The sequence below is a fragment of the Giraffa tippelskirchi genome, chromosome 7 (assembly GCF_054371585.1).
Source record: "Giraffa tippelskirchi isolate mGirTip1 chromosome 7, T2T-mGirTip1v1.2.pri, whole genome shotgun sequence".
NCBI lineage: Eukaryota > Metazoa > Chordata > Mammalia > Artiodactyla > Giraffidae > Giraffa > Giraffa tippelskirchi.
In genome coordinates, this window is record NC_137281.1 from 14,614,910 (window position 1) to 14,638,670 (window position 23,761).

At 55.9% G+C, this 23,761-nt stretch overlaps 2 protein-coding genes across 17 annotated transcripts in view; one reads left to right on the forward strand and one right to left on the reverse strand.

Moving 5' to 3' along the window:
* The first annotated feature begins 3,567 nt into the window (after positions 1-3,567).
* DPF1 (double PHD fingers 1) lies at positions 3,568-20,083 on the forward strand. Of its 15 annotated transcripts, none has more exons than XM_081516649.1 (12): positions 3,720-3,880; positions 10,180-10,340; positions 10,416-10,523; positions 11,934-12,061; positions 12,333-12,422; positions 12,817-12,895; positions 13,080-13,211; positions 14,109-14,159; positions 14,252-14,371; positions 15,427-15,539; positions 16,107-16,188; positions 19,846-20,083. In XM_081516649.1, the coding sequence occupies exons 1-12, from the start codon at positions 3,738-3,740 to the stop codon at positions 19,872-19,874; spliced, it is 1,236 nt and encodes a 411-aa protein (XP_081372775.1). In that variant the 5' UTR covers positions 3,720-3,737; the 3' UTR covers positions 19,875-20,083. The 15 variants fall into 15 exon arrangements, with proteins under 15 accessions (XP_081372776.1, XP_081372781.1, XP_081372775.1 ...); XM_081516653.1 differs by lacking the exon at positions 19,846-20,083 and adding an exon at positions 16,278-17,414 and having other exon boundaries at positions 3,750-3,880; positions 16,077-16,188; XM_081516657.1 differs by lacking the exon at positions 19,846-20,083 and adding an exon at positions 16,278-17,414 and having other exon boundaries at positions 3,750-3,880.
* A 2,334-nt stretch (positions 20,084-22,417) lies between these two features.
* Positions 22,418-23,761, reverse strand: part of SIPA1L3 (signal induced proliferation associated 1 like 3) — a 249,460-nt gene continuing 248,116 nt past the window's right edge. For both annotated transcript variants that reach the window (XM_081516644.1, XM_081516643.1), the window contains exon 22: positions 22,418-23,162. In XM_081516644.1, the coding sequence (XP_081372770.1) occupies positions 23,019-23,162 (144 nt within the window). In that variant the 3' untranslated portion in view covers positions 22,418-23,018. The remainder of the gene's footprint in view (positions 23,163-23,761) is intronic.

A 23,761-nucleotide genomic window follows, 5' to 3' on the forward strand; every position in this document is an offset into this window, starting at 1 on the left:
AGTGGTAAAGAACCTGTATGCCAATGCAGGAGACAAGAGACGTGGATTCGATCCCTGGGTCAGGTAGACCCCCTGGAGGAGGGCATGGCAGCCCACTGCAGTATTCTTGCCTTGAGAATCCCATAAACAGAGGAGCCCGGCCGGCTATGGTCCATAGGGTTGCAGAGAATCGGACACAACTGAAATGACTTATCTTGCACACACACATTGATTCCACAGGATTTTTTGCAGGGAGGGGCTCAGACCTTGATGACCAGGTCCTGGGCAGGGTCTGAGGCTCAGAGTAGGGGGACCAATGTGTCCACTGGTTGGTTCCACTGCCCCCTACAATGTCCCTCCTGGATCTGAGGATTCCTGAACAGCCCTCCCAGACAAAAACTGGAGCCACAGTGCCCTCTGGTGGTCAAATCTTTGGGTTCCAGGTTGGGAGAAGTGACTAAAGGTCGGAAATTGCTTGTTACCAAGACTTGAGTGACAGGAAGATCAGGCATCAGGGACACAAGAGGTCAGGACAGGGACTTGCCTTGTGTCTGGAGAGATCAGAGGGTCAAGACTTAAAAGATTTCCCTGAAACTTCTTCCAAGAAGCCCTTCCTGACCCCCAGACTGGGTCAGGAGCCTCCTCCGGGCTCCCCCAGCCCATGTAGCCAAGGGTGGGCTCCCCCGACCCTTGGCTGTCATTGTATAGTGAGGGGTGTGTTACCCCACAGGACTGCAAACTTAAGGCAGAGCCTATGTCAGAGCCATCAAACATTTCATTGCTGGGCCTTCCCTGGTGGTCCAGTGGTTGAGAATCTGCCTGCCAATGCAGGGGACACGGGTTTGATCCCCAGTCCGGGAAGATCCCACAAGCCACGGAGTAACGAACCCCATGTGCCACAACTAGCAAGCCTGTGCTCTAGAGCTCATACTCTGAAACCGGAGAGTAGCCCTCACTCACCACAGCTAGAAACAAACCTGCACACAGCAACAAAGATTCAGCGCAGCCAATACATAAATAAGTAGTGCAAACACATCATTGCATGCCCACACAGGGCATGATACTGTAGAAATGAACCTCTCCTTTCTTTTTGCCTTGAAGCTTCAGCTCCAGACCCTCTTCTGGAAAGGTTGTCTTAATTCAACAATGCCGCCCCCGCCCCCCGGCCACCACCCTGGTCCCCTTCAGATTGTCTAAGTGTCTATGTGTGTGGGAGGGCACAGCCTGGAGCCCACATGACTCTCTTTCTCCCTGCTGGTTGCCCTCCCCAGAGCCAGACAGTGGGGAGAGACATGGAGCATAATGACTAATTGATTCATTTATTTATTCAACAAATAATTGTTGAGCACCTGCTATTTTTCAGGCCCTATTCTAGGCACTAGGGAGAGAGCAGTGGATTAAATAACAATCTCTGCCTCATTGAGCTGGTATTCAAAGGGGTGGAGATGGCAACAAATCAAGTAAGTAAATAGGTCTATAGCATGAGGATGGATTACTGTAAGTGTTAGGAGAAAAAGAAAGCTTTTTTTTTAAAAAAAAGTATTAATCTATGTGGCTACACCAGATCCTAGTTGCAGCAACACAGGATCAGCATTTTGTTGTTCAGTCACTAAGTCATGTCCGACTGTTTGTGATCCCATGGACTGCAGCATGCCAGGCTTCCCTGTCCCTCACCATCTCCCGGAGTTTGCTGAAACTCATTCCATCGAGTCGGTGATGCCATCCAACCAATCATCCTCTGTCATCCCCTTTTCCTCCTGCCTTCAATCTTTCCCAGCTTCAAGGTCTTTTCCATATGGCAAAGATCGGAATACAGGATCTAGTTCCCTGACTAGGGATCAAACCCAGACTCCCTATATTGGGAGAGTGGAGTTTTAGCCACTGGTCCACCAGGGAAGGCCCAGGGGGGAAAAAAGCTTTTAAGAGGACATAGAGTTTCTCAGGGTTGCTGTTTTAGCTGAGGTTGTCTCTGAGGAAGTGACATTAATTCAGAAACCTGAATAAAATCAGGGCTGTAACCATGCAGATGCCTGGAAGAGGAGCATTCTGGGCAGTGAGAACAGCAAGTGCAAATGTCCTGTGGCTGAAGTGGAGCTGGAATGTTCCAGGAATAAGGAGGCCAGCGCAGCTGGAGCAAAGTTAGTTAGTTCAGTTGCTCAGTCATGTCCGACTCTTTACGACCCCATTGACTGCAGAATGCCAGCCTTCCCTGTTCATCACCAACTCCCAGAGCTTACTCAAACTCATGTCCATCGAGTTGGTGATGCCATCCAACTATCCAACCATGTTGTCCCCTTCTTCTCCCGCCTTCAATCTTTCCCAGCATCAGGGTCTTTTCCAATGAGTCACCAAAGTTAGTCAAGGAAAAGAAGAAGGGAGATGAGATCAGAAATGTAACTGGGGTGGGGAGGAGTGGGGAGATTTCCCTGGTGGTCCAGAGGGTAAGACTCTGTGTTCCTAATGCAAGGAGGCCAGGTTCCATCCTGGCTGGGGAACTAGACCCAGCATGCACGCCACAACTAAGAGTTTGCATGCCACACAATGAAGATCCTGGGAACTGCAACTAAGACCCCTGGCAGCCTAAATAAATAAATAGAGGAAATGAGATGGAGATTGGGGACCTGTTGAGTAGGGCCCTGAGGGCATAGTGAGGACTTCTTAGAATTTTATTCTAAGTGTGAAAGAAGTCACTGGAGGTTTTGAGCCAGAGAGCGTGGTGATGCCAGCTGTTTTAGGCAGTTCACTCTGACTACCCTGGAGAGAAGAGGCAGGGACTGTCCAGGGGGGAGATGATGGGAGGAGGAGTCCCAGGATGGAGGCTGTGAAGGGAGAAGGGTGGGTAGATTCTGGATCTATTTTGTGAATGTAGACTTAACAGTATTTGATGATGGACTTGGGGTGTGTGTGAAAAAAGAAGAGTCAAGGATGATTGATTGCACTTGGAACAAAAATCCATTTTCTTTATAATGGCCTACAAGGCCCTACATGATCTGGTTCCTTGCTCTCTCCCTAACCTTGTCTCCCCCCCTCACTCACGCTACTCATTTACACTAGATTTCCACACTGATCTTTGAACTTGCCAAGCTTTTCCTGCTTCTATGTATTGCATGGTGGCAGCTTCTCAGGTCTCAGCTCAAATGTCACCTCCTCAGAGAAGCCACTTTCTTTATAGCACTTATCACTCTCTAAAATTAACAGCTTATTTGCTTGTTTATCATCTGTTTTTCTCCACTCACAGCTCAGCTCCTTGAGGGCAGCAATTCTGTCTGTTGTTCATGCTGTTTCCCCAGTGCCTAGAAGAGTGCCTGGCACTTAATAAGTGAACAAAGGCATTGATTAACCCCTGTGCTTATTTACAGACTGACTTACAAAAGAAGAGACACCCAGACAAATAGGCAAAGACAAGATTACACGACAGATCCTGGGGTCATCCACATACCCAGGGAGACCCAGAAATCAGCGACCGCCCGTTTCCGCGCGCCCGTGGTTCTTGGAGGATGGAGAGCCGGAGCTGGGAAGGGAGCACTCCAGGGAGGAAAGGATGCTCTGGGGCGAGCCCAGCCACGCCCTGTATCCTCAGTAGCCAATGGGTACACGGTCCTCCCGACGCCCCCTGGGACGTGTAGTTCGGACAGGGGCGCCCTCGGGCGCCGCCGCGCGCCCCTAGACTCCACGTCCCGTCGTGCGCCGGGAGGTGAGGGGATTGGCCGAGCCCCGCCCCCGGCCCGCCCCGCTCCGCTCGCGCTGCAGCCCCAAGAATGAATGAAATCGTAGCGCGCTGGGCGGCAGAGCGGGCGGCGCAGGCCGGGCTGGGCCCGCGCGCGGCGGCAGCGGCGCCCCGGGCCGGAGGCGGCCCAGCCGAGCGGGCCATGGCCACCGCCATTCAGAACCCGCTCAAGTCGTGAGTGTCCCCGCCGTCCACGTCCCTCCATCCCGCCCCCTACCCGAACCCTGCCCCCGCCCTCGCTGGGGAGGGGGACGCAGTGGGCGGATGGTAGTTGAATGGGGCCCCCAGCTTGTCCTCCAGACCCCCCGGGGGAGTCGCCACCCTCTGTCTCCTCCCTGGGACTGGGGGCAGGAGCCACTCCAGGGTCGCGGGGGCGCCTCTTCTTTGTCGCTGTCAGTGAAGGAATGTGGCGCGGGCTGGGGGTGGCGGAGGCCGTTTCCCCACCCAGAGTGGGGGTAGGGGCTTCCTTCTCCTCCTCCGAGTCTCTGGGGGCGCCAGGTCTGCCCCTGCCTGGGGCTGGGAGTACGAATGCCTAAGTCCGGACCCTAGTCTCCCAGGTCTCTACCTCCTCAAAAGCATCTTTCTCTCTTTCCCCTCTCTTTCTCCGGGGACCTCGGTCTGCGCGGCCTCAGGGTGGGAGCTGAGACGTCGGGGGTCCCCGATTCGATCCCTGCTGTTTCCCTTTTTTTTTTTTTCTTCCCGGGTCTTCAGGACATAAGCCCCGACGCTCCGGCCAGTTTAGACTGTGGGTTCCCTGCCTCTCCCCGCCTGTACACATGTAATGAGAGCATCTCCTATCTCCTTGGGGATCGGATGCCTCGGGAGAAGGTGCTGGGAGCGCCCTCAGTCTCCGGGGATTCCCTCCGTTTCTCCCTGTCCGCGTGCCTCCTCCGAGCTTCGCTTCCTCCCGGGCCCCGCGGCTGGCATCCTGGACGCCTGGGTTCAAACCTAAGCTCTCTCCCAGCTCTCTCCTCTCCTGGCCAGCCCTTGCTCTCTCCACTTCTTCCCTCTTTTTCCGTCTCTTTCGCTCCTTCCTCGGGACCCCGAACTCCTGGGTCCCAGTGCTCCCCGCCCCCTTCCCCAGGCGGTGACAGCGGGCTGGGAGTGACAGGCGCGCGGCCGCTCCGGCTCTCCCTCCCCGGCTGGCGCGCGCGGCCCTCCCCTCCCCCGCTCCCCGGCCTGGCGGGGAGGAGGCGGAGGGCGAACGCCCGCGGCGCCGCACAAAGGGGCCGGGGCGACCTCCTCCCCCCTCCCCACAGCCCCTCGCCTCCGCCACCTTGACCTTGAGCTACGGTGCTGGGGGTTGGGGTGGGGGAGGGGCTCGGGGCGCCCCCCCGCCCCCGCCCTCCGGAAAGGCTGTGCCTGGGGTGGCCGGACCTAAGGCCCCCAGTAGCTTCAAGTTTCTGATGGTGGGGGGAGTTGGGCCAGGAGGGGGGCCGGGCCTTACAAGCTCGCGCCTACACGTGTGGCTTTGCGGAGAGCCAAGCCGGCTTGGAGGGCGTGTGTGGGGTTGGGGTAGGCGTGAGACGGTGTGTAACGGTGACACTTCTGCCTCCCTCTCGCTCTAATTCTTCAACACAGACGTGTTACCCCTATCAGGGACACCCTCAAACTGGCTGGCACAGGGCTCCTGGGCAGGTTGGTGGATCTATGGGTATCCAGACCTCCTCACTTTGACCTCTTGGAGTAGGTGTGCGGCAGCCATTGCGGGGGCCTGAAGACCTGAGTAAGCTTGGGGGTGGGAGTGCCAGTAGCCTTCTTTGCTTTCACCTTCTGAGGGGTCTACAGGAGGTGAGGGGAGGGGAGGGGCCGGTTCCTGAGAGAATCCAGTCCCCTTAGGAATGGGCTCTGGAGGGTTCTGATTGCCTGCATTGGAACCCTATCTTGAGCACTAACCACTTCCCCACCTTGAGCCTCAGTGTTACCATCTGTGAACTGGGGCATCATTACAGTTCTTATTATCTCATGGTTGCTGCTGTGATGTTTGTAAAGTACTTAGTACTGAGCCTGACTCTGACTAAATGTAGTGAAAGTGTCAGTTGTGTCTGACTCTTTGTGACCCCACGGACTGGAGCGTGCAAGGCTCCTCTGTCCATGGAATTCTCCTGGCAAAGATACTGGAGTGGGTTGCCATTTCCTTCTCCAGGGGATCCTCCTGACCCAGGGATCAAACCCGGGTCTCTTGCATTGTAGGCAGATTCTTTACTGTTTAGTATCAATGTTGATTTCACTTGTGGCCCAGTTTCCACACAGGGCATGGGGGGATGGGGACAGGAGGACTGTTTGGACAGGGGAGCTTGACTGTGGCTGAGGGGTCTGTGAGGGTGACTAGGGGAAAGGAAGGGGAGAGAGACCCCTCTCCAGGTGTCACCTGTGGGTCAAATTGCACTGGTGGACAAGGGCCCCCAGGGAGCTGATGGAGTGTTCTGCACTCAGGCTCCAAGCTGAGCAAAACTGATGCCATGGTTCTGGGGTGAGCCAGGTGCCTGAGGCTAGAGGTGTGGGGAGCAAGTGTAAGGATGTACTGGAGGTTGGTGGGAGGTGACAGAGGAAGGTGGCAAGGGCTCTTGGAGCTGAGCTGGTGGGTTGGGGGGGCAGGGCTCACTGTGGATGAGATCGGGGTGGCCACCATAGGGGACCTGGAGGCCAGAGTGACTGTGAGGTGCCAGTGTCCCTGTGGCACTGTGTGACCCGTGACACACAGTGGGGTGCCTCACCCCCTTGCCATCTGCTCTAGGCCAGATGTGAAGCAGAGACCCACTCCCTGCTTTTGGGGTTTGAGGAAAGGGAGGTCAAGGCCTTACCTGGGAGAGATGGGGGAGAGCCTGTGGAAGGGCTCTAAGACTAGAGGGGGGTATGTGTGTGTATTTTATTTTTGGTTTGAGGTCATGCCCTGCTGACCAGGGATTGAACTCATGACCTCTGCACTGGGGAGTATGGAGTCTAAACCACTGGACCACCAGGGAAGTGTGTGTTTGTTTGTATGTGTGTGTTTAGAAGTGCGCATGGGTGTGGAAGACCTGGAGGGAACCTCTCTCATCAGGGAGGTAGGTGGGGGCATCAAGAGACAAAAGAGGTGAGGGCTTTAAGGCCTTTTCGTCTGCTGGAGAGCCCCCTGGTAGACAAGGACATTTGGGGGCCTTTTCATCCATGCAAGGGCTCAAACCTGAACAGGAACTTTGGATGGGGGTGTGGGTTTGGTGTGGGTGAGTGGGACTTGGCAAGTGCTGTGACTCCATAGGTCAGCTTCCTCTCTGGGCATCCCTTAGGGTGGAGTCAGTGTGGGTGACAGTGGCAGAAAGAAGAGGGTGACCCACGTGGTACAGACATCTGGGTGAGTGAATACTTCTCTTAGTCTCACCTTCAAGCAACCACCAGGGGCTGAGGGCATGCGACTCTACTTCCTCATCGGGAAAATGGGGGTAATGATAATATCACCCTGTTGGGTCATTATGAGGATCAGACGGGTGAATCTCTGTTAAAGAACTGTGCCTGCACTTGGTGGCTACTCAATACATTTATTCTTAACAAATATTTTGTAAGCATCTATTATATGCCAAGCTTCCCTGGTGGCTCAGACAGTAAAGAATCTGCCTGTAATCCAGGAGACTCAGGTTTGATCCCTGGGTCGGGAAGATCCCCTGGAGGAGGAAATGGAAACCCACTCCAATATTCTTGCCTGGAGAATCCCATGGACAGTGGAGCCTAGTGGGCTACAGTTCATGGGTTGCAAAGAGTCGGACATGACTGAGTGACTAACACACATATGCCAAGCGTTATTCTTTCTAATAATGGTTAGCTATCACCATTTTACATCTTAGTACACATCAGGTCCTCTTTGTGGAATGAATGAATTTATTGAACACCTACTACCTGCAAGGTACCTTTTGTTTTGTTTGTTTGTTTGCCAAACTGCATGGCATAAGGGATCTTTGTTCCCCAACCAACCTGTGCCCCCTCCAGTGGGAGTGTGGAGTCTCAACCACTGGATCAACAGTGAAGTCCCCTGTCAGGTGCCTTTTGAAGCAATTACCAATATTTAAGGGCTTCCCAGGTGGCGCTAGTGGTAAAGAACCCTCCTGCCAATGCAGGAGACATAAAGAGTTCAATCCCTGGGTTGGGAAGATTCCCTAGAGGAGGGAATGGCAAGCCACTCCAGTATTCTTGCCTGGAGAATCTCACGGACAGAGGAGCCTGGCGGGCTACAGTCCAGGTGGTCCCTAAGAGTCAGATACTACTGAAGCGACTTAACACATGCACACCCCAACACGTATTCATTTAATCCTCACAATAATCCAGTGAGGCATCATCCTTATTTTACAGATGAGGAAACTCATTCCCAGAAAGATGTTATTTGCCCAGGGTCACATGGCCACCGAGTGGTAGAGTCAGGATTTGAACCCAGGAAGTGTGGCTACAGCACACGCCTAACTAGCACGGCTGCTCTCAGGTCTGGGAAAGGGTTGAGTCGGGCGTGGTCCCTGTGAGAGAGACAGCCCCGACGGTGACCAGAGACCGGGACCAGAGACCGGGGACCGAGAGGGTTCTCTGGAGCTAGGAGGGACTGGGGGGAGGGGGCGGTGTCAGGGAGCCCTGCGTTGGCGGGACGTTTGCGTGGGCATCTGTACGGTGTCTCTAATTCTCCTGGCACTCAAGTGTTTGTGTGAGTGCAAATGTATGCGAGTCTGTGCGAAGGTGTGGGAGAGGGAGTGTGCGTGAGTCTGCGTGGGAGGCTGTGAGTATATGTGTGAATGTGTGTGTAAGCCGCCGTGTGTGGGTGTGTGCGAGCCCAGGTGTGCACGCGTGAGTGTAGACCCATGTGCGAGACTCCGAGGTGTGCACGGGTGAGCGTGCGTGAGTGGCTGTGCGTGCCTCGGGCCCCACCTCTGACCGGCTTCCCGGTGGGGTCCCGCCAGCCCAGGCGGGGAACTACCACTCCCAGCATGGCCCGGGCGGGCCCGCCCCGCCGTCCTGATTGGCTGTGGCCCCGGTGCTCCCGCCCCCCGGGAATGAATGGATGGGCGGCCTCAGCGCCCGCCCGAGCGCTGGGAGGACCGGCCCGGCGGGGACCTGCTGGGGGCAGGACCCGGGGAGCAAGATGGCCACGGTCATCCCCGGCCCCCTGAGGTGCCGCGGGCCGGTGGGAGGCGGGGGAGGGCGCGCGGGCGGATCGCGCGGGCGTGTGTGTGTGTGGCGGCTGGGGGTGGGGCCGATGGGGTGTCTGGGGGGCTGTCACCGTGGGCCGGGCTGCGCGGGGTTGCGAGTGTGTGTGACTGTGGGTCTCTGGCAAGAACCGTGTCCGACGCGCTGCTGCTGGAGGAGCGGAGAGTGTGCGGAACTCCGAGTCCTCTTCGGGAAAGGGGGTCATGTCCCGCCCTGAGACCCCCGGGGTTGGGGAGAGGGTGAAATAGACTAGGGGCGCGGGGACCTTGGTAAACTTGAGTGAAGCTCACAGTATCTTTGTCTTGAGATATGGAGTGTGTGTCACTTGTTCGGATTCTGGTGGTTTTTTTCTTGGATATGTGTGTGGATGTGTATTTGATTTCTTTTATTCTACTCTAGGTATCTTTGGATATTTGAGTCTTTAAGTGTGTGTGCGTGTCCTTTGAAACTGTGCATCACTTGTGTTCTGTGTCTTTGGATATGTAGGTATTCCTGTATTTATGTGCAAATTTTTGTGTCAATATGGGTGGATTTGTTTCTACATTGAGTATATGTGTATCTTTGTGTATTTTAGATGTTGGTCTCTATATTATTGTTTATCTTTGTGACTGTGTGTGTATCCTGTGTGAATCTGTGTGATTTCTTTGAATAGTGTATCTGAATTGTGTGTGATTTGTGTTGTGTATTTGGATATGTGTGTAAGTGCTTATATGGGTAGTTAAACATTTTTTGTCATAACATTTGTGTACCTGTGTGTGTCTTCGGATGCATGAGTGAGTGTGAGTGTCTGTGGTGTGTAATCTGTTTACATGTTGTGTGTCTTTCTGTGGGTGATTGTTTATGTTGTGTGTCTTTGGATATGTGATGTATATTTGTGCATGGACACGTGTGTGATCTGTCTGTTTCTACACTTATGAGACTTGAGAGATCTGTGTTTTTCAGTAGATATTTGTGTGTGCCCATATGTGAGATGTGTCTCTTTCTCCCTTTGTGAGTCTCGGGATATGTCTCTCTTTGTGTGTGAATCCTGTGCGACTATGTGCGATACATTTGTATTATGGATTTGGATATGTGCCTGAATGGATGTGTCCTGGTGTATCTTTATCTGTTTCTATATTGTATCCACTCCTTGGCTCGAGGCCCGCTTGAGTCCCGGGTTGGGGGCTCCTGGGTCCCGACCGGAGGGGAGAGGTGAGGTTGGAGGAGTCGGCCCACCCATTCCCGACGGGTGGGCTGGGGGAGGGGTGCTGGGCGACCGGGTGCGCCTGCCCTTGCTGACAGCCGCCCGCCCGCTTACCCTCCCCTCGCAGCCTAGGCGAGGACTTCTACCGCGAGGCCATCGAGCACTGCCGCAGCTACAACGCGCGCCTGTGCGCCGAGCGCAGCCTGCGCCTGCCCTTCCTCGACTCGCAGACCGGCGTGGCCCAGAACAACTGCTACATCTGGATGGAGAAGACCCACCGCGGCCCGGGTACCGGCCGGGAGGGCGGGGGTGGGACGGGGCGGCGGCTTCCCGGCCGCGTTCTTACCGCCCTTCTTACTCCAGGTTTGGCCCCCGGACAGATCTATACGTACCCAGCCCGCTGTTGGAGAAAGAAACGGAGGCTCAACATCCTGGAAGACCCCAGACTCCGGCCCTGCGAGTACAAGATCGGTAGGTGGGGCTCCGTTCTGTGCCTGGGATGGCCCCGTGGGTGCCCACACCACTGAGTGATCAGTGTGTTGATGCTCTTGTGCATCTGAGCATCTGCCTTTATTTCCCTCCTGGCCCATGTCTGAGTGACTGGCTGTGTCTGCTGGTGTGTGTCTGGGGGTAGTACAGAGACTCTCCAGTTTTCCCTGAGTTTTTTGGACTGCATCTTCTACTTAGACCCAGGTGTATTCCTGGACAGAGTGTGGTATTTGTTTTGTGTGTCCAGGTGTATCCCATCCTTGTATATTTCTTCCCTTGTGAGTTGGGATGTATCAGAGTATCTGCTTATTTTTTCCTGTGGATGTCTGAGTGTGTCTGGGTGTGTCAGAGTCTCTGGTTGTAACTTTTTCCATTTGTAGTACAGCGTGTCTTGGTGTCTGTGTCTCTTTTCAGGTGTTTCCAGGCTTATTTCCTCTTAAGTGTGTCTGGTCTATCTGTTCCTGAGTGTCTCTCTGTCTTTGAGTACCAGATGCTCTGGAATGTCTGGGAGAATCTCGTCCCTGAGTGTCTGTTTGGTGTATTAGGTGTATTTCTGCCCATGTCTGCTGCTTCATGAGTGTCTGTCTTTATCACTTCTCAAATGTGTCCAGTACTATTAGAGTCACTGGCTGTTTCTCTTCCCTTGCCCAGGTATAACCAAGGATCTGTGTGGGTCCAGGCAGGTGTATTGGCGTGTCCATCTGGCTCTGTCTTCCTGGGTGTGTCTGATTGTCCCAGAGGGACTGTCTGTATCACCTGTGTGTATGTGTATCCATCTGAGTGATTCTCTGGTGTGTCTCTCTCTCCCCTAAGTATGTTCAGGTGTTTGGTAGGGTTTGGTTGTGTTTTCCCCATGTGGTCTGGGTTTATCTGATGGTCTAATGTTCTCTCTCGGAGTGTCTCTGAGTGTGCCCAAGGGTCTGGATATGTCTCCTCCGTGAGTCTGGGTGTATCTGAGTGTTTGGGTGTATCTCTTTCTTTGTGTGTCCGACTGTCTCAGATGATCTGTCTGTATCTCCCTTGTGTATGTCCATGTGTGTCCTGTTTGAATGTCTGTTCTCTCCAGTTGTGGGGCTCTGGGTGGGATCTCCTATGTGTATTATGTAGTTATATAGGAGGGTCCAGCCATGTCTCTCCCTGAGTATGTTTAGTGGTCTCTGATGGTCTGACTGTGTCTTCCCCAGGGTCTGGGCATCCTTAGGATGTGTGGAGGTATTGAGGGAGGTATGGATGGTTGAGTATTTGAGTCTGTTGCTGGTTGAGTGTGGTTGGTGGTTGAGCCTCTTTCCTCCAGAAAACAGTATGATTCCCCAACCTGGGCAGTCCGAGGAGTCCTCCAGGGACAAGTTCTCCACCTGACCCCCCTCCTACCTACCATGGTCTTGTCCCCAGACTGTGAAGCGCCACTGAAGAAGGAGGGTGGCCTCCCTGAAGGGCCAGTCCTTGAGGCTCTCCTGTGTGCCGAGACAGGGGAGAAGAAGATAGAGCTGAAGGAGGAGGAGACCATTATGGACTGCCAGGTAGGACTGCCCACTCCCCCACCCGTCCAGAGGCTGTGGCTGCCCTCTCACCCGGCCTGTGTCCTGGCCCATCTTGCTCCTCATCTGAAATCTCCCCTGATTCCCTAGGACCTTTGAGCATCCTGTCTCCATCCCTCCACACTTCATCTTCTTTTGGAAAGACCTCCTAACTTGCCCTGCCACCCCTGATCTTTGCTGTGCCCAGAACTACCTCCCAAAGCAGAACAATACCCCGTTTCTTGACCCCAGTCTCTCTTCTCCTGGTGCCCAGAAACAGCAACTGCTGGAGTTTCCGCATGATCTTGAAGTGGAAGACCCGGAGGATGACATGCCCAGGAGGAAGAACAGGGCCAAAGGAAAGGTATCACTCCCAAACCTCCCCCCATCACCCTTCCCCTCAAGGCAGGTTCCACTGATTGCTTGTGCAGTGTTCAGACCCTGCCCCAATTTTACCTTATTTAACCCTCAGAGCAGCCTGAAGAGGTAGGGGATTTTTATACCCATTTTACAGATGAGGAAATTGAGGCTTGGGCATATTAAGCCATTTGCAAAACAGAGATTGTACAGTGGGTTAGAGCTATCTTCCTATCCGTGGCACAGATGAGAAAATGGAACCTCTGAGAGGTCAAGAGAGTTATTCTAGACTCACACCTAGGAAGTGGCAGAGCTGTGATTGGGCTTTCAGGCCCAAATGGTGAAAATTCTTTTAGTTCCCTCCCTTTCTTGGCCCCTCACTCCTGACTCTTTCCCCTCAGGCATATGGCATCGGGGGGCTCCGGAAACGCCAGGACACCGCTTCCCTGGAGGACCGAGACAAGCCGTATGTCTGTGATAGTGAGTCCTTCTGAAGAGGGGGGAAGAGAGAGAGAGAGAGAGTGGGACCCAGAGACCTTGCTCCCCACTGGCCCCCTTCCCTCCCATTCTGGACCCTGGCAGAGGGGGGAGGTGTGATCCTGGAGGCCAGGGTGGAGGCGGCAGGGGCTGGAGGGCTGACCGGCCCTCCCTGCTCACTCTCCAGTCTGTGGGAAACGGTATAAGAACCGGCCAGGGCTCAGCTACCACTACACCCACACCCACCTGGCTGAGGAGGAGGGGGAGGAGAACGCCGAACGCCACGCCCTGCCCTTCCACCGGAAAAACAACCATAAACGTGAGCAGGCGGGCAGGGCGTGGGGTGGTGAGGGGCCCTGGGAGTGGGGGCTAAGGAGCCTGGGAGGGAGGGGGCACATTAGACATTTCTGGAAAATCTCCAGCTCAGCGGTCCCCTCCCCCCACCAACCATGGGGATGCTGGCTCTGGGGTTGCCATGGCAACCAACCATCTCTCCCTCGCTCCCGGCCGGGCGTAATATTTCTGGGTCTGATTTATTGTTTCAATTAGAGCTTGGGGAGGGGGGTGATAGATGACTCCCCTCCCTCCCTGCCTCCCTTCCCTCCCTTCTCTGCTAAGCTTCGGCCAAGGGGCAGGGGCTGTGGCCTGGGAACCCTTGGCATCCGCCTATGCCAATCCAGTGCCAACCTCGACAGCTGAGGGATGGGGGAAGGCTCGGGGAGAGGCTCTGCTAGTGGAGGAACCATCCTCCCACCCGTTCCTCGGTGGGAGAGAGCAGTCTCTTCATCCCACCCCTACTACACACCCAGGCACCTCTGTGTTCAGAATTTTCCTTCTGAGTGTCTGTTTCCATACCAGATCGTGGCCAGTGGCCTCTTCCTAATTTTTATTTAGTTGGGGCTTAGTTGGGGGTGGCTGCCTGGCAGAAGTGCGTATGGGCAGGGGAAGCAGGGGGCTTTTCCTAAAGCTGTACCTGCCAAGTTTTTACCTAATAAAGAGGACCTGTCAGTTGTTCTCAGAGAGTTGGGGGGTCCTGATGAGAATTACCTGGGCTCCCTGCAACTCTCTTTTGCTGCCGGACGCAGCTTGGGGTAGCGGCTCCCTCTCCTCACTTCCTCCATGCCTGGACAAGGGGTCCACCCCTGGGGCTGAGGCCGAGGGCAGGGTGGAGCCTTGCCTGTGGTGAGAGCCCCTCTCTCTGTCCCCCCACCCCCAGAGTTTTACAAAGAATTGGCCTGGGTCCCTGAGTCACAGAGGAAACACACAGGTAGGGACGCCTCCCTCCGCCCCTACTTCTGTAGCAGCCTTGGACTGAGGGTCCCTTCCTGCCCCCGCCAACCCCTGCCTGCTGTCTTTCAGCCAAGAAGGCGCCTGACGGCACTGTCATCCCCAACGGCTACTGCGACTTCTGCCTGGGGGGCTCCAAGAAGACGGGGTGTCCTGAGGACCTCATCTCCTGTGCTGACTGTGGGCGATCAGGTGATGCCCCCCCACCTGAGGCTTCTGGGGGCCAGGGTGGAGAGACTCCAGATCTGGAGGGTAGGAAGCTGAGGAGAGAGAACTGGGGGGAATGCAGAGCATCCTGGTGGATAAACAGAGCTGACTCAACTGCTGAGGACTGTGGGAAACTCAGTGGGGTCAGGGAGGCTCTGGGAACAATGGGACTCAGTTGTCATGGCATTGTGGGCACTGGCACGTGTGTGTCTGGCATGGGGAACAGTGAAAGATGGCTGCCAAAACACCCTGGGGTAGTGGGCTGTGATGGCAAGTAATGGATTGCCACTGCCTGGAGGCTGTGGACAACAGAGGGCGCTTGCCATGGAGTTGTGGTTAATAGAATGTGGTTTCCCAAGGTGGACTTGTGGGTAAGAGACTGTGGTTGCCTCAGTACGGTGTCTAATGAATTGTGGTTGTCATGGTATTATGGGTAGTGAAATAAGGTTGTCATGGCAATTGGTGGTGAGGTGGCCTGGGGTGGTGGCTGCGGGTCTGCGCCGGGGTGGTGGGAGGACCAGAGGGTTGACACACTCCACAGTCACGTTGGTAACGGTGTGGTTGCAGTGGTGTCGTGTGTAATGGGCTTGGGCTGCAGGGAACCAGGGTGTGGGGACCCCTCTGTGGAAGGCGGTTGCCATGGCATCGTGGCTGGGAGACTGTGGTTGCCACGTTCTGCGGTTAAGGGAACGGGTTGGCCACTCTGCTGTGGCTAATGGAATGTGGCTGCCTCAGCACAGCGGTTAACAGAACGTGGCTGCCCTGGTGTTGTGGGTGGTAGAAAGTGGTTGCCACAGCACCGTGGGTAATGGAATGCGGTTGCCATGGTGTCCTGGGGAGCAGAGTGTGGTTGCCATGGTGGCTGGGTAGGAGACTGGTGGCCCCGGCTGCCTGCGGAACGGGCACAGGGCACCGTGGGCTGGGCGGGGTGAAGCCTTGTGAGCCAGGGGGTGGTGCTGAGCCCCCAGGGGCTTCCCCAGGGTCAGTAGCCATCAGGGGCACGACAACCCCTAACCGCATCCCTGCTCCTCGGCCCCCAGGACACCCCTCGTGTTTACAGTTCACGGTGAACATGACGGCGGCTGTGCGCACCTACCGCTGGCAGTGCATTGAGTGCAAGTCCTGCAGCCTGTGTGGCACCTCGGAGAACGACGTGAGTACTCACAGGCTCCCTCCCCTGGGCACCTGCCCCCAGGCCTCCCCACCTGACACCCCTCCCTTTGCCAGTTGGGCCTAAGGCCTTTCCCTGGAGCGCCCTCCCTGGTGAACACCAGTAATGTGTATTATTATTATTGTTAGTGGCCATTAATTGAACCCGGCACTTAACACTCTTCACTCTCTGAGTGCTCCCAACTGCCCTGAGGTAGGTGCTCTCGTTCCCACTGCGCTCAGAGAGGGGAATACACTTGCCTGAGGTCACCCAGCTAGGGACATGGTTCTGCTGGGACCTGAACCCATGGCTTCTAGACCATCTCAGCGTCATTTTCAGTGTCACACAGAATCCTATTAAACCCAAACTACAAACCACAAACTGATGGTCCTCAAGGGCATTTGGCAGGGCCCAGCAGGGTTTTGCAAAGATGACCTTCTCAGAGCCCTTTGTGTCTTGCAAGGGACCGCCTCCCCCAGCCCCTTTGACCTGGCCCCTGCCCCCGCCCCCCACCCCGGTTTCTGGTGCCCATGCCCCCAGGGTGCCAGCTGGGCGGGTCTCACCCCCCAGGACCAGCTGCTGTTTTGTGATGACTGCGATCGGGGTTACCACATGTACTGCCTGAGTCCCCCCATGGCGGAGCCCCCAGAAGGTGAGAGAAGAGGGTCTGACGTGGGGGTGGGGGTGGGGGCAGCCCCGCCCAGACCTGGCCGACCTCCCTGTCCTGCGCCTGCCCCACAGGGAGCTGGAGTTGTCACCTCTGTCTTCGGCACCTGAAAGAGAAGGCGTCTGCCTACATCACCCTCACCTAGGCCTGGCTCTGGCTCGCCCGGACCTCTGGGGTGATGCCTGCCTACCTGCCTCTCCTCTCAGAGCTCCTCCACTCTCTCCCCATCCTTAACGCCCCACAGTGGGGGGGGCCGGGGGAGCCAGAGAGGGGGCCAGGCCACCCCTCCCCTCTGCGCAAGTGGAATGTTTGCCCTGTGGGTTGGTGGGCCCAGCAGGGTCCTCTCCCTTCCTCCTCCTTCCTCACCCCCTTGGCAAATGGGTACCAGGGCCTTCTGCTCCCCTCAAAGCCATACCCCGCCTCTAGGCGGGCACGAGGGGTGGTGGATGCCGGCTGGGGGCACGGACAAAGCGTTTTTCTAAAGAAAAAGTCAAAAACTTAAAAAAAAAAAGAAAGAAATTAATATATAACAAAGAGTCCTATAAGGTCTGGCTGGGTGGAGGGGGCACTGCTGAGCGCATCTACTGGGCACCAGTCTATGCCAGCCTCCTGCCTGGCAGCCCCTCCCCCCAGCCCCTGGAGTTGCAGCTGTCCCACCTCCCCACCCAAGATGGGCACCATCCCCTCCTTGTGCCCCAGGCCGGGGGGTGTGGTGTCCACCCCTCGCCCCCTCTCGGTGCCCACCGTGGATACTGCATGACGACGTGAACCATGGTTTTGAATTCCGTTCCTGCTCCCTCCCCGAGAGCCCTGCCTGCCCGTGCCCACTCCGTGCCTGCCGGCCTTGGCCGGCCGTCGCCGGTGGGACGAGGCGGGCCCCTGCCCAGCGCCTGCTGGAATGAGAAGCACAGACTCTGCAACGGACTAGATTCTCCCCCTTCCCGCCCCGCCCCCTCCTGCCACCCTCGCTGGCCACTTTCGGGTCGCGAGGGGGCGTGGTTGTTTCTTGTGGTTGTGTGTGTTTGTTGTTCGGGTTTAAAAAAAACAAAAGGGAAATCGAGACTGCAAGTGGGGGAAGTGGTGAGCCTGGGGGAGTCTCCCCCCAATCCAGGCGTGCCCACCCCCCCTTGTCAACGAGTCTCCTTTATTGCCTGCCTCTGCTGTGAATTAACTTGTTCTGTGTATTAAAGTGGGGCTGACCCCTCTGCCCATGTCGTCGGCCTCGTTCTCCAGGCTGCTTTGGGGCGTCACCGAGAAGGGGAGATGGGGCCTCGCGAGGGGAGAGGTGAACAGCTGGAGCGGGGCCCCTACCTCCATCTCCCTCCCGGCTCCCCTCGGCACCCCCCCCACCCCACCCCAGCCTTTCTCTGGCTTTGTCCCAGCTCCTCCCAGCCTCACTGGAAAGGAGAAGAGGGGAGGATGGGGTGGAGGGGAAGAGAAAGCCGAAGGGGGGGGATGGGGAAGAGGGGGCTCCCACCCAGCCAGCTGTGGTTGCCCTGGCAACCGACTGCTGCAGCTGCAGCGGGAAGCAGTGAGGGAGGGAGGGAAGCAGTGAGGGAGGGAGGCGGGAAGCTGGGGACTGGGGGAAGGGAAGGGATGGAGCGATGAAGATGCCCTCCCCTCGGGGCTACGGGAGGGAGCAGGGGTACCACCCTAGGGCCTCACCCTAGGACCAGACATCCCTTGGAGCTCCCCATCCCCGCTGTGGGGCAAAGGACAGAGGGGAAGGGGCAAAGGAAAGAACGGTGCAGATCCAGGGACATCAGGGGAAAGACAGACTTGGGTGAGGTGAGGTGAAGAGTGAGAACCAGGACACAAGAACGGTCAGGAGAGAGACAGCTATGAGAGTCACACATTTTTAGAAAATCAGAAAAAAGGAGCAGGAGAGGGAAGACATAGGTCTGGGAGAGAGATGTGGATGAAGGAGCCACAGGAATTATGGGGGAAGAGAACAGACGAGATGGAGATTTAGTGGGAGAGAGAAAATAACAGTAATAAAAAATAGACGCACGGGGAGAGACAGAGAAAGGAGGAAGTAGTCAGTGATTTGGAGAGAGAAGCAGAAGGGAAGGCGAGGGAAGGCAGAGAACCAGGGCCCATCAAACAGGAGAGGGCAAAAGAGAATGAGAGAGGAGGTACATTTGGGGAGAGACATGAAGTCAGCATCCAGGACAGGCGAAGTCCCAGGACAATGATACAGAGATGAGACTTCATAGGGAAGAGGATGTAAAGAACAGAGGGAGACAATAGACAAATCTGGAGAGCGCCAAAGGCAGGAAAGGATTCAAAGGCTGGGTGAGGAGAGAGCCAGAAGTGGGGTGGGAGGCTGAGGGAGAGGCTGGGGGTGGGGAGGGAGGGCGCCTGCTTGGGTTGGGGGGAGATGGCGGGGGGGGGGGGTTGGTGGGGAACAGGCAGAGGAAGCAGAAAAGTGGGGCAAGCCGGGGAAGGGACGCGCAGGGCGCAGTTCGGGCGAGAGCACAGGCTGGCGTGTGTGAGTTGTGGGGTGTTGGAAGTTGGTGAGTGTCACAGGCGCCAGGAGAGGATGTGAGAACAGCTTGTTCCACCGTTTCCGTGCCGGTGGGGGAGGGGAGCCGGGGTTGAGGATGGAGCCTCAAGGAGGGTGGAGACAGGGAGGGCGTCTGGAACACTCTAGAATTTTTAGGAGGTGTGGAAATAGTTGGTCCACCTCCTCTGGAAAAAAGATATGTACCCGTTTGGGAAAGAGTTTTTTTTTTTTTTTTTTTTTTGCAGGGCGGGGGTCTGGGTTAGAGAAGCATCAGGTATGAGCTCAGAAATGATAAAGTCCAGCACAGGTAAATGGGCAGGTGGGCCAGAAAGCCCCAGCTGTGGGGCCAGGCCTGTCAAGAGGTAGTGGGATTGCTTCTCGGATCCAGGCGGAGTTGGACCCAGACTTCCCACAAGAGGCTGGACAATGGGATTCTCACATGAAATTTTGGGATTTGGAAATAAGTTTGACCCCGACCCCCGGGTCAAACTGCAAAAAAAGTTTTGCCAGGGCAGCTGCAGATCTGGGGCCAGGGGTTTAGGACCCCTCCCGGCCAGGAGAGCCCCTATAGGAGGGTCTGGCCCAGGGCTGAGGTCCCAGGGGACACCAGTATCTTTCCAAGGCACTGACACTGCCCAGAGCTCCAGGACTGGAAGCAGCAGCTGCTCTTCACTCCAAACCACCAACTAGACGACTGGCAGAGAGAGGACAGGGCGGGGACGGAGGTGGGGGTGCAAATGAGCCAGCACCCGCCTGGAGGGTGTGGCCTGGGGCGACAGCCCAGCTGGGAGGCAGAGGCCCCTCCGTTCGGAGTCTTGCAGCTCAACAGTTTGAGGACAGAGTTACCAAGCTCAAAATCCAGCTTTCTTTCTGTACCACCTCCAGATTTTAAAAAGCATGAGGCAGGAGCTAGATGGGCCCCAGGGTGAACAGCTGGCTTCTCCCCTGTGGACAGATCCTTCTAAATAGTGAGAGAGAGAAGAGCTGGACCCTGCCCAGATAAAAGATAGACCACACACTCTTTATTCTCCAAGTCAAGTAGACTTTCCCCACTACACATGCGCAGAAAGGCTCCTTGGAGGTCAAAAGGGAGGGGGTGTCACCTCATAGTAAGTGATGTCAACTCCTACCCATAGGCCTCTCTGTTGGAATCCATCTTGGCTGAGATGCTTGGGCACGCATGAGAGGATCCTGGGATAAACCAAAGAGGGACTCGTAACCAGGCAATGCAAGATGACTGGCCAGAGGAAACCCTGAAGAAATGCCCCATAAAAGTGATTCAAACTACCAGGAGGGTGCGACTTTCTCCGAGCCCATCCGTGCGTCTAATCCACGTGGACTGTACTTTCCTCCTAATGAACACTTGTTTCAGTACTTTCCGTCTCTATGTGGAAATTCATTTCTACACAGCTGACAGACCAGGGCCTTCACTGGCCACTGTCCCGCGTGGTCTAGTGGTTAGGATTCAGCGCTTTCACTGCAGTGGCCCGACCTCAATCTCTGGGAACAGAAATCCTGCTTCAAGCCGCTGCAGGTCAAGGCCAGCCAAGATCAAGCTGACCGTTATTTTTAAAAAATATTTATTTTTGTCTCAATGCATTTACTTCTGGCTGCGCTGGGTCAGTCTTCGTTGCTGCGCTCCGGCTTTCTCTGGTTGTAAAGAGCAGGGGCTACTCCAGTTGTGGTGTGCAGACTTCTCACTGCAGTGTCTTCTCTTGCTGCAGTGCCTGGTAGTTGAGGCTCCTGGGCTCCAAAGTGCAGTCTCAGTAGGTGAAGCGCACGGGCTTAGTTGCTCTGAGGCATGTGGGATCTTCCTGGACCAGGGATTGACCTCGCGTCCCTTGAATCGCAAGGCGGATTCTTAACCACTGGACCACCAGGGAAGCCCCAGGTCTGGGCTTCGGGCCGCCAGTATATGACTTGTGAGGGTAGGACCTGTCTCTTTTTAAGAATTTCTTACATTTGGAGGAATCCCCTGGCAGTCCAAGGGTTAGTACTTCCTGCTTTTCACTACATTTCTTACGTTCTGAGTGTTGGATTTCTGTCGCTTGGGTTTTGAGAAAGAGAAGTTGGTGAGAATGGTGCTCCTGGGTTCTTAGAGGTGTGCGCGCACTGGGGGTGATGGTGTTTGGGACAAGGGGGACAAAAGGCTGATGCTGGATCACCCCGTCTTGTCAGGACTCCGCGGGGCTGCTCAGATAGTGAACACACAAGCCACTTCTATGAAACATTTATTTCCTTTGAAACCTCCAGAAACATGCCAGAAAATCTCAAGACTGGAATGAAGAGGGGAGGTGGGGAGGGAAAGACAATACAGAATTAAAAAAAAAAAAAAAAATCCAGATGAAACAAATCAACATACTGGGGGGAAAAAAGAGGCGGGGGAAAAAAACAAAAACAAAAAACCCTGCTGCTATCTTCACCAAACTCGAATTAAATAGATGTGCTTTGCAAAGATCCTTAAAAACAACAACAGGCAACAAAACCAAAAATCCTAATTTACACGTGTCAATGTACATGATTAGGTCCCCAAGATGATTCAAATGATCTGAAGATAGGAGGAGATGACTTAAAAAAAGAGGGTGGGGGTGGGGCAGGCTCCAGGTTAGGGTCTGAGGAGGAAAGGGGTGGGGGTAGGGTGGGTGGTCCTGGAGAACCCTTCCAAGAAGGGATCCGGGAAGAGGGGCAGAGACATCACAGTAGTTGGCCAGGGCTGAGGACCCCGCAGGCTGCCCCCTCCCCCCACCCTTTCTGGGGGAGAGGAGATGGCAGGTCCGAGGGCTCTTCTTGTGGGACTGCAGTGTCGCTTCAGGGGCCAGAGGTTGGTTGCGGGGAGGCAGGACCAGGGTCCTTTTCTCCTGCTCCTTAAAAGTCTGTGTCCTGTGTGGGCCTCCTCCCCTGAGGTTTCTGGCCCCAGGGAGAAGGTGGTAGGGGGTCTCTGGACGTGGGGCTGGGCCGCCTGGTGCTGGCCTCCCAGTCGGGAGTGTGCTGCGTGGAGCAGGGTCCCCGGGCTTTTGTCCCTCTGAGTCTCCCCTGCTAAGCCCCAGCCCACTGGGAGCGGGGAACGAGCCTCGATCCTCAGTTTGAGGTTGGGGGAATCCACAGATTGTGTGACCGTACAGACTTGTTCTGGCGCAACTCTACATGAAAAAATAAATATATATATATATATAGTTTGTTTTTAAAGGAAAAAAAAAAAAAAAGCTCTGTTTCCTGGGTGAACAGCGTAGTACCACACCGGCTCAGCTGTCCGGCCAGCTGCCCCTTATTGCCTTTGGAAACCAGCATCTAGTTGGGGTGCGCACTGCAGTGTTCCCCGGGGTGGGGGCAATGTCACTGCTGGGGGGCCTGCAAGATGGGCTGGGGGGTTTGTAAAGGGAAAACAGAAGCAGAGAGGAGATGAAGGCTGTTTCTCTCCAGCCCTGACCTGAGGGCTCGGTGGAGGCCCTCCTGGTGTCCAGAAGAGGCTGGGGCTGATGGAGGGGTAGCGGTGGGCTGCTGGGCCCGGCCGCGTCAGTAGCTCGAAGGTGGAGGGGCCCAGGCGCCGCGGCCTCTGGCAGTCTGGAGACTGGTCAAAAAAGACTGTGGAAATGGTCCCAAGTGTGCAAATAGCTTCCTCTTCAGAGAAGTTAACTCTGGATGCTGGCGTTTCCTCTTTCCATCCTGGGATTCCCTCCCCTCAAGAAAATAAATGAAACTCTAACAAAGTGCTCCTGGTTGTTTTTTGGAGGATAGGGTTGGGAGGGGGCAAAGTCCATGATTTTTGGAGCCAGTGCACCGAGGATGGAGAGCCCTGGCCCCGCTTCCACGCCGGCGGCCGGTTTCCCACCGTGATTTTTCATGCAGGGGTCATGGCCCCACCAGCCCAGATACTGTTGGATGTAGTGAGGAAACCTGGTTTGTGAACTCCTGGAGCTGTGAGGTTTGGAGACTCGCTCCTGCCCTCCCCGCCCCTTCCTACAGCTTCCGATGGAATGGTCCTAGGAAGAGGCTGGGTGGGGAGGGTGGGACGGGCCCCATGGGGGTGGTGTGGGCAGGGGCCCAGCCCCCAGGAACCAGAGAGAGCAGCTCAGAGGGAGGCCAGAGACCACATTGCCCTCTGGGGCTCGAGGACCAGGAGCAGACAGCCCGGGGAGGCCTCCCTCAGGCCCCACAGCTGCTCCAAGCGTCCGTGTCCTTGGAAGGGCGGTGGGGCCTTGGCTGCAGTATGTTGGTCACGCCTGCGACCAGGGGCCGGGCCGAGGGAGAGGAGGGCAGGAGCCCACGCTCGCTCGCCCGGGCGGCCGGTGGGGGTGGTGGCCTCTCCACCTCAGAGTTCCTTCTTTTCCCTGCAGAAGATCTCGGCGAACTTGCGCAGTTGCTCGCTGGCGGCCTGCGACTCCTCCTGCAGCCGCTGGTTGTTCTGCCTCAGGCTGGCCACCTCTGACTGCAGCACCGCCTTGTCCTGCTTCTCCTGTGGGGCGGGGGCTGGTGTCAGCGGGGCGCATGCCGAACGGCCCCCCGGGGCCTGTGAGCCCTGCCTGGCTGCCAGGGTTCAAACCCCAGCTCTGCTTCTCAGCAGCTGAGTAACCTCAGGCGCATCACCTCATGGGCCCATTTGACCCAGAGAGGGTCAAACTCTTTGGGCCCCAGTTTCCCCAGTTCTAAAAGGGGGGTGGGTGTTGACAGGACTTCCCTGGAGGTCTAGTGGTTAAGACTCCACATTTCCAAGGCAGGGGGTGTGGGTTCCACCCCTGGTCAGGAAACTAATATGCCACAAACCCCACTGCTCGGTCAAAAAAAACAAAACAAGAAAACTGCAAAAGGGGCGGTTGAGAGGTTTCCCTGAGGTCACGCATACTGAGCTCTCAGCACACAGCCTGAAGTGGAGTAAACTGTGTGACAGTTACTATGATCACCTCATTGGGTGGCCTTGCAGCCACCCAAGGGTTGTGAGATGTTGTGACCCCCATTTTCCTAGACCAGGAAATGAGACCAGACCTTCTCATGCAGCGATGTGTGCAGCGTCACACAGCCTTACATGGTGGGGTGGGATTTGAACCCGGGCCCCCA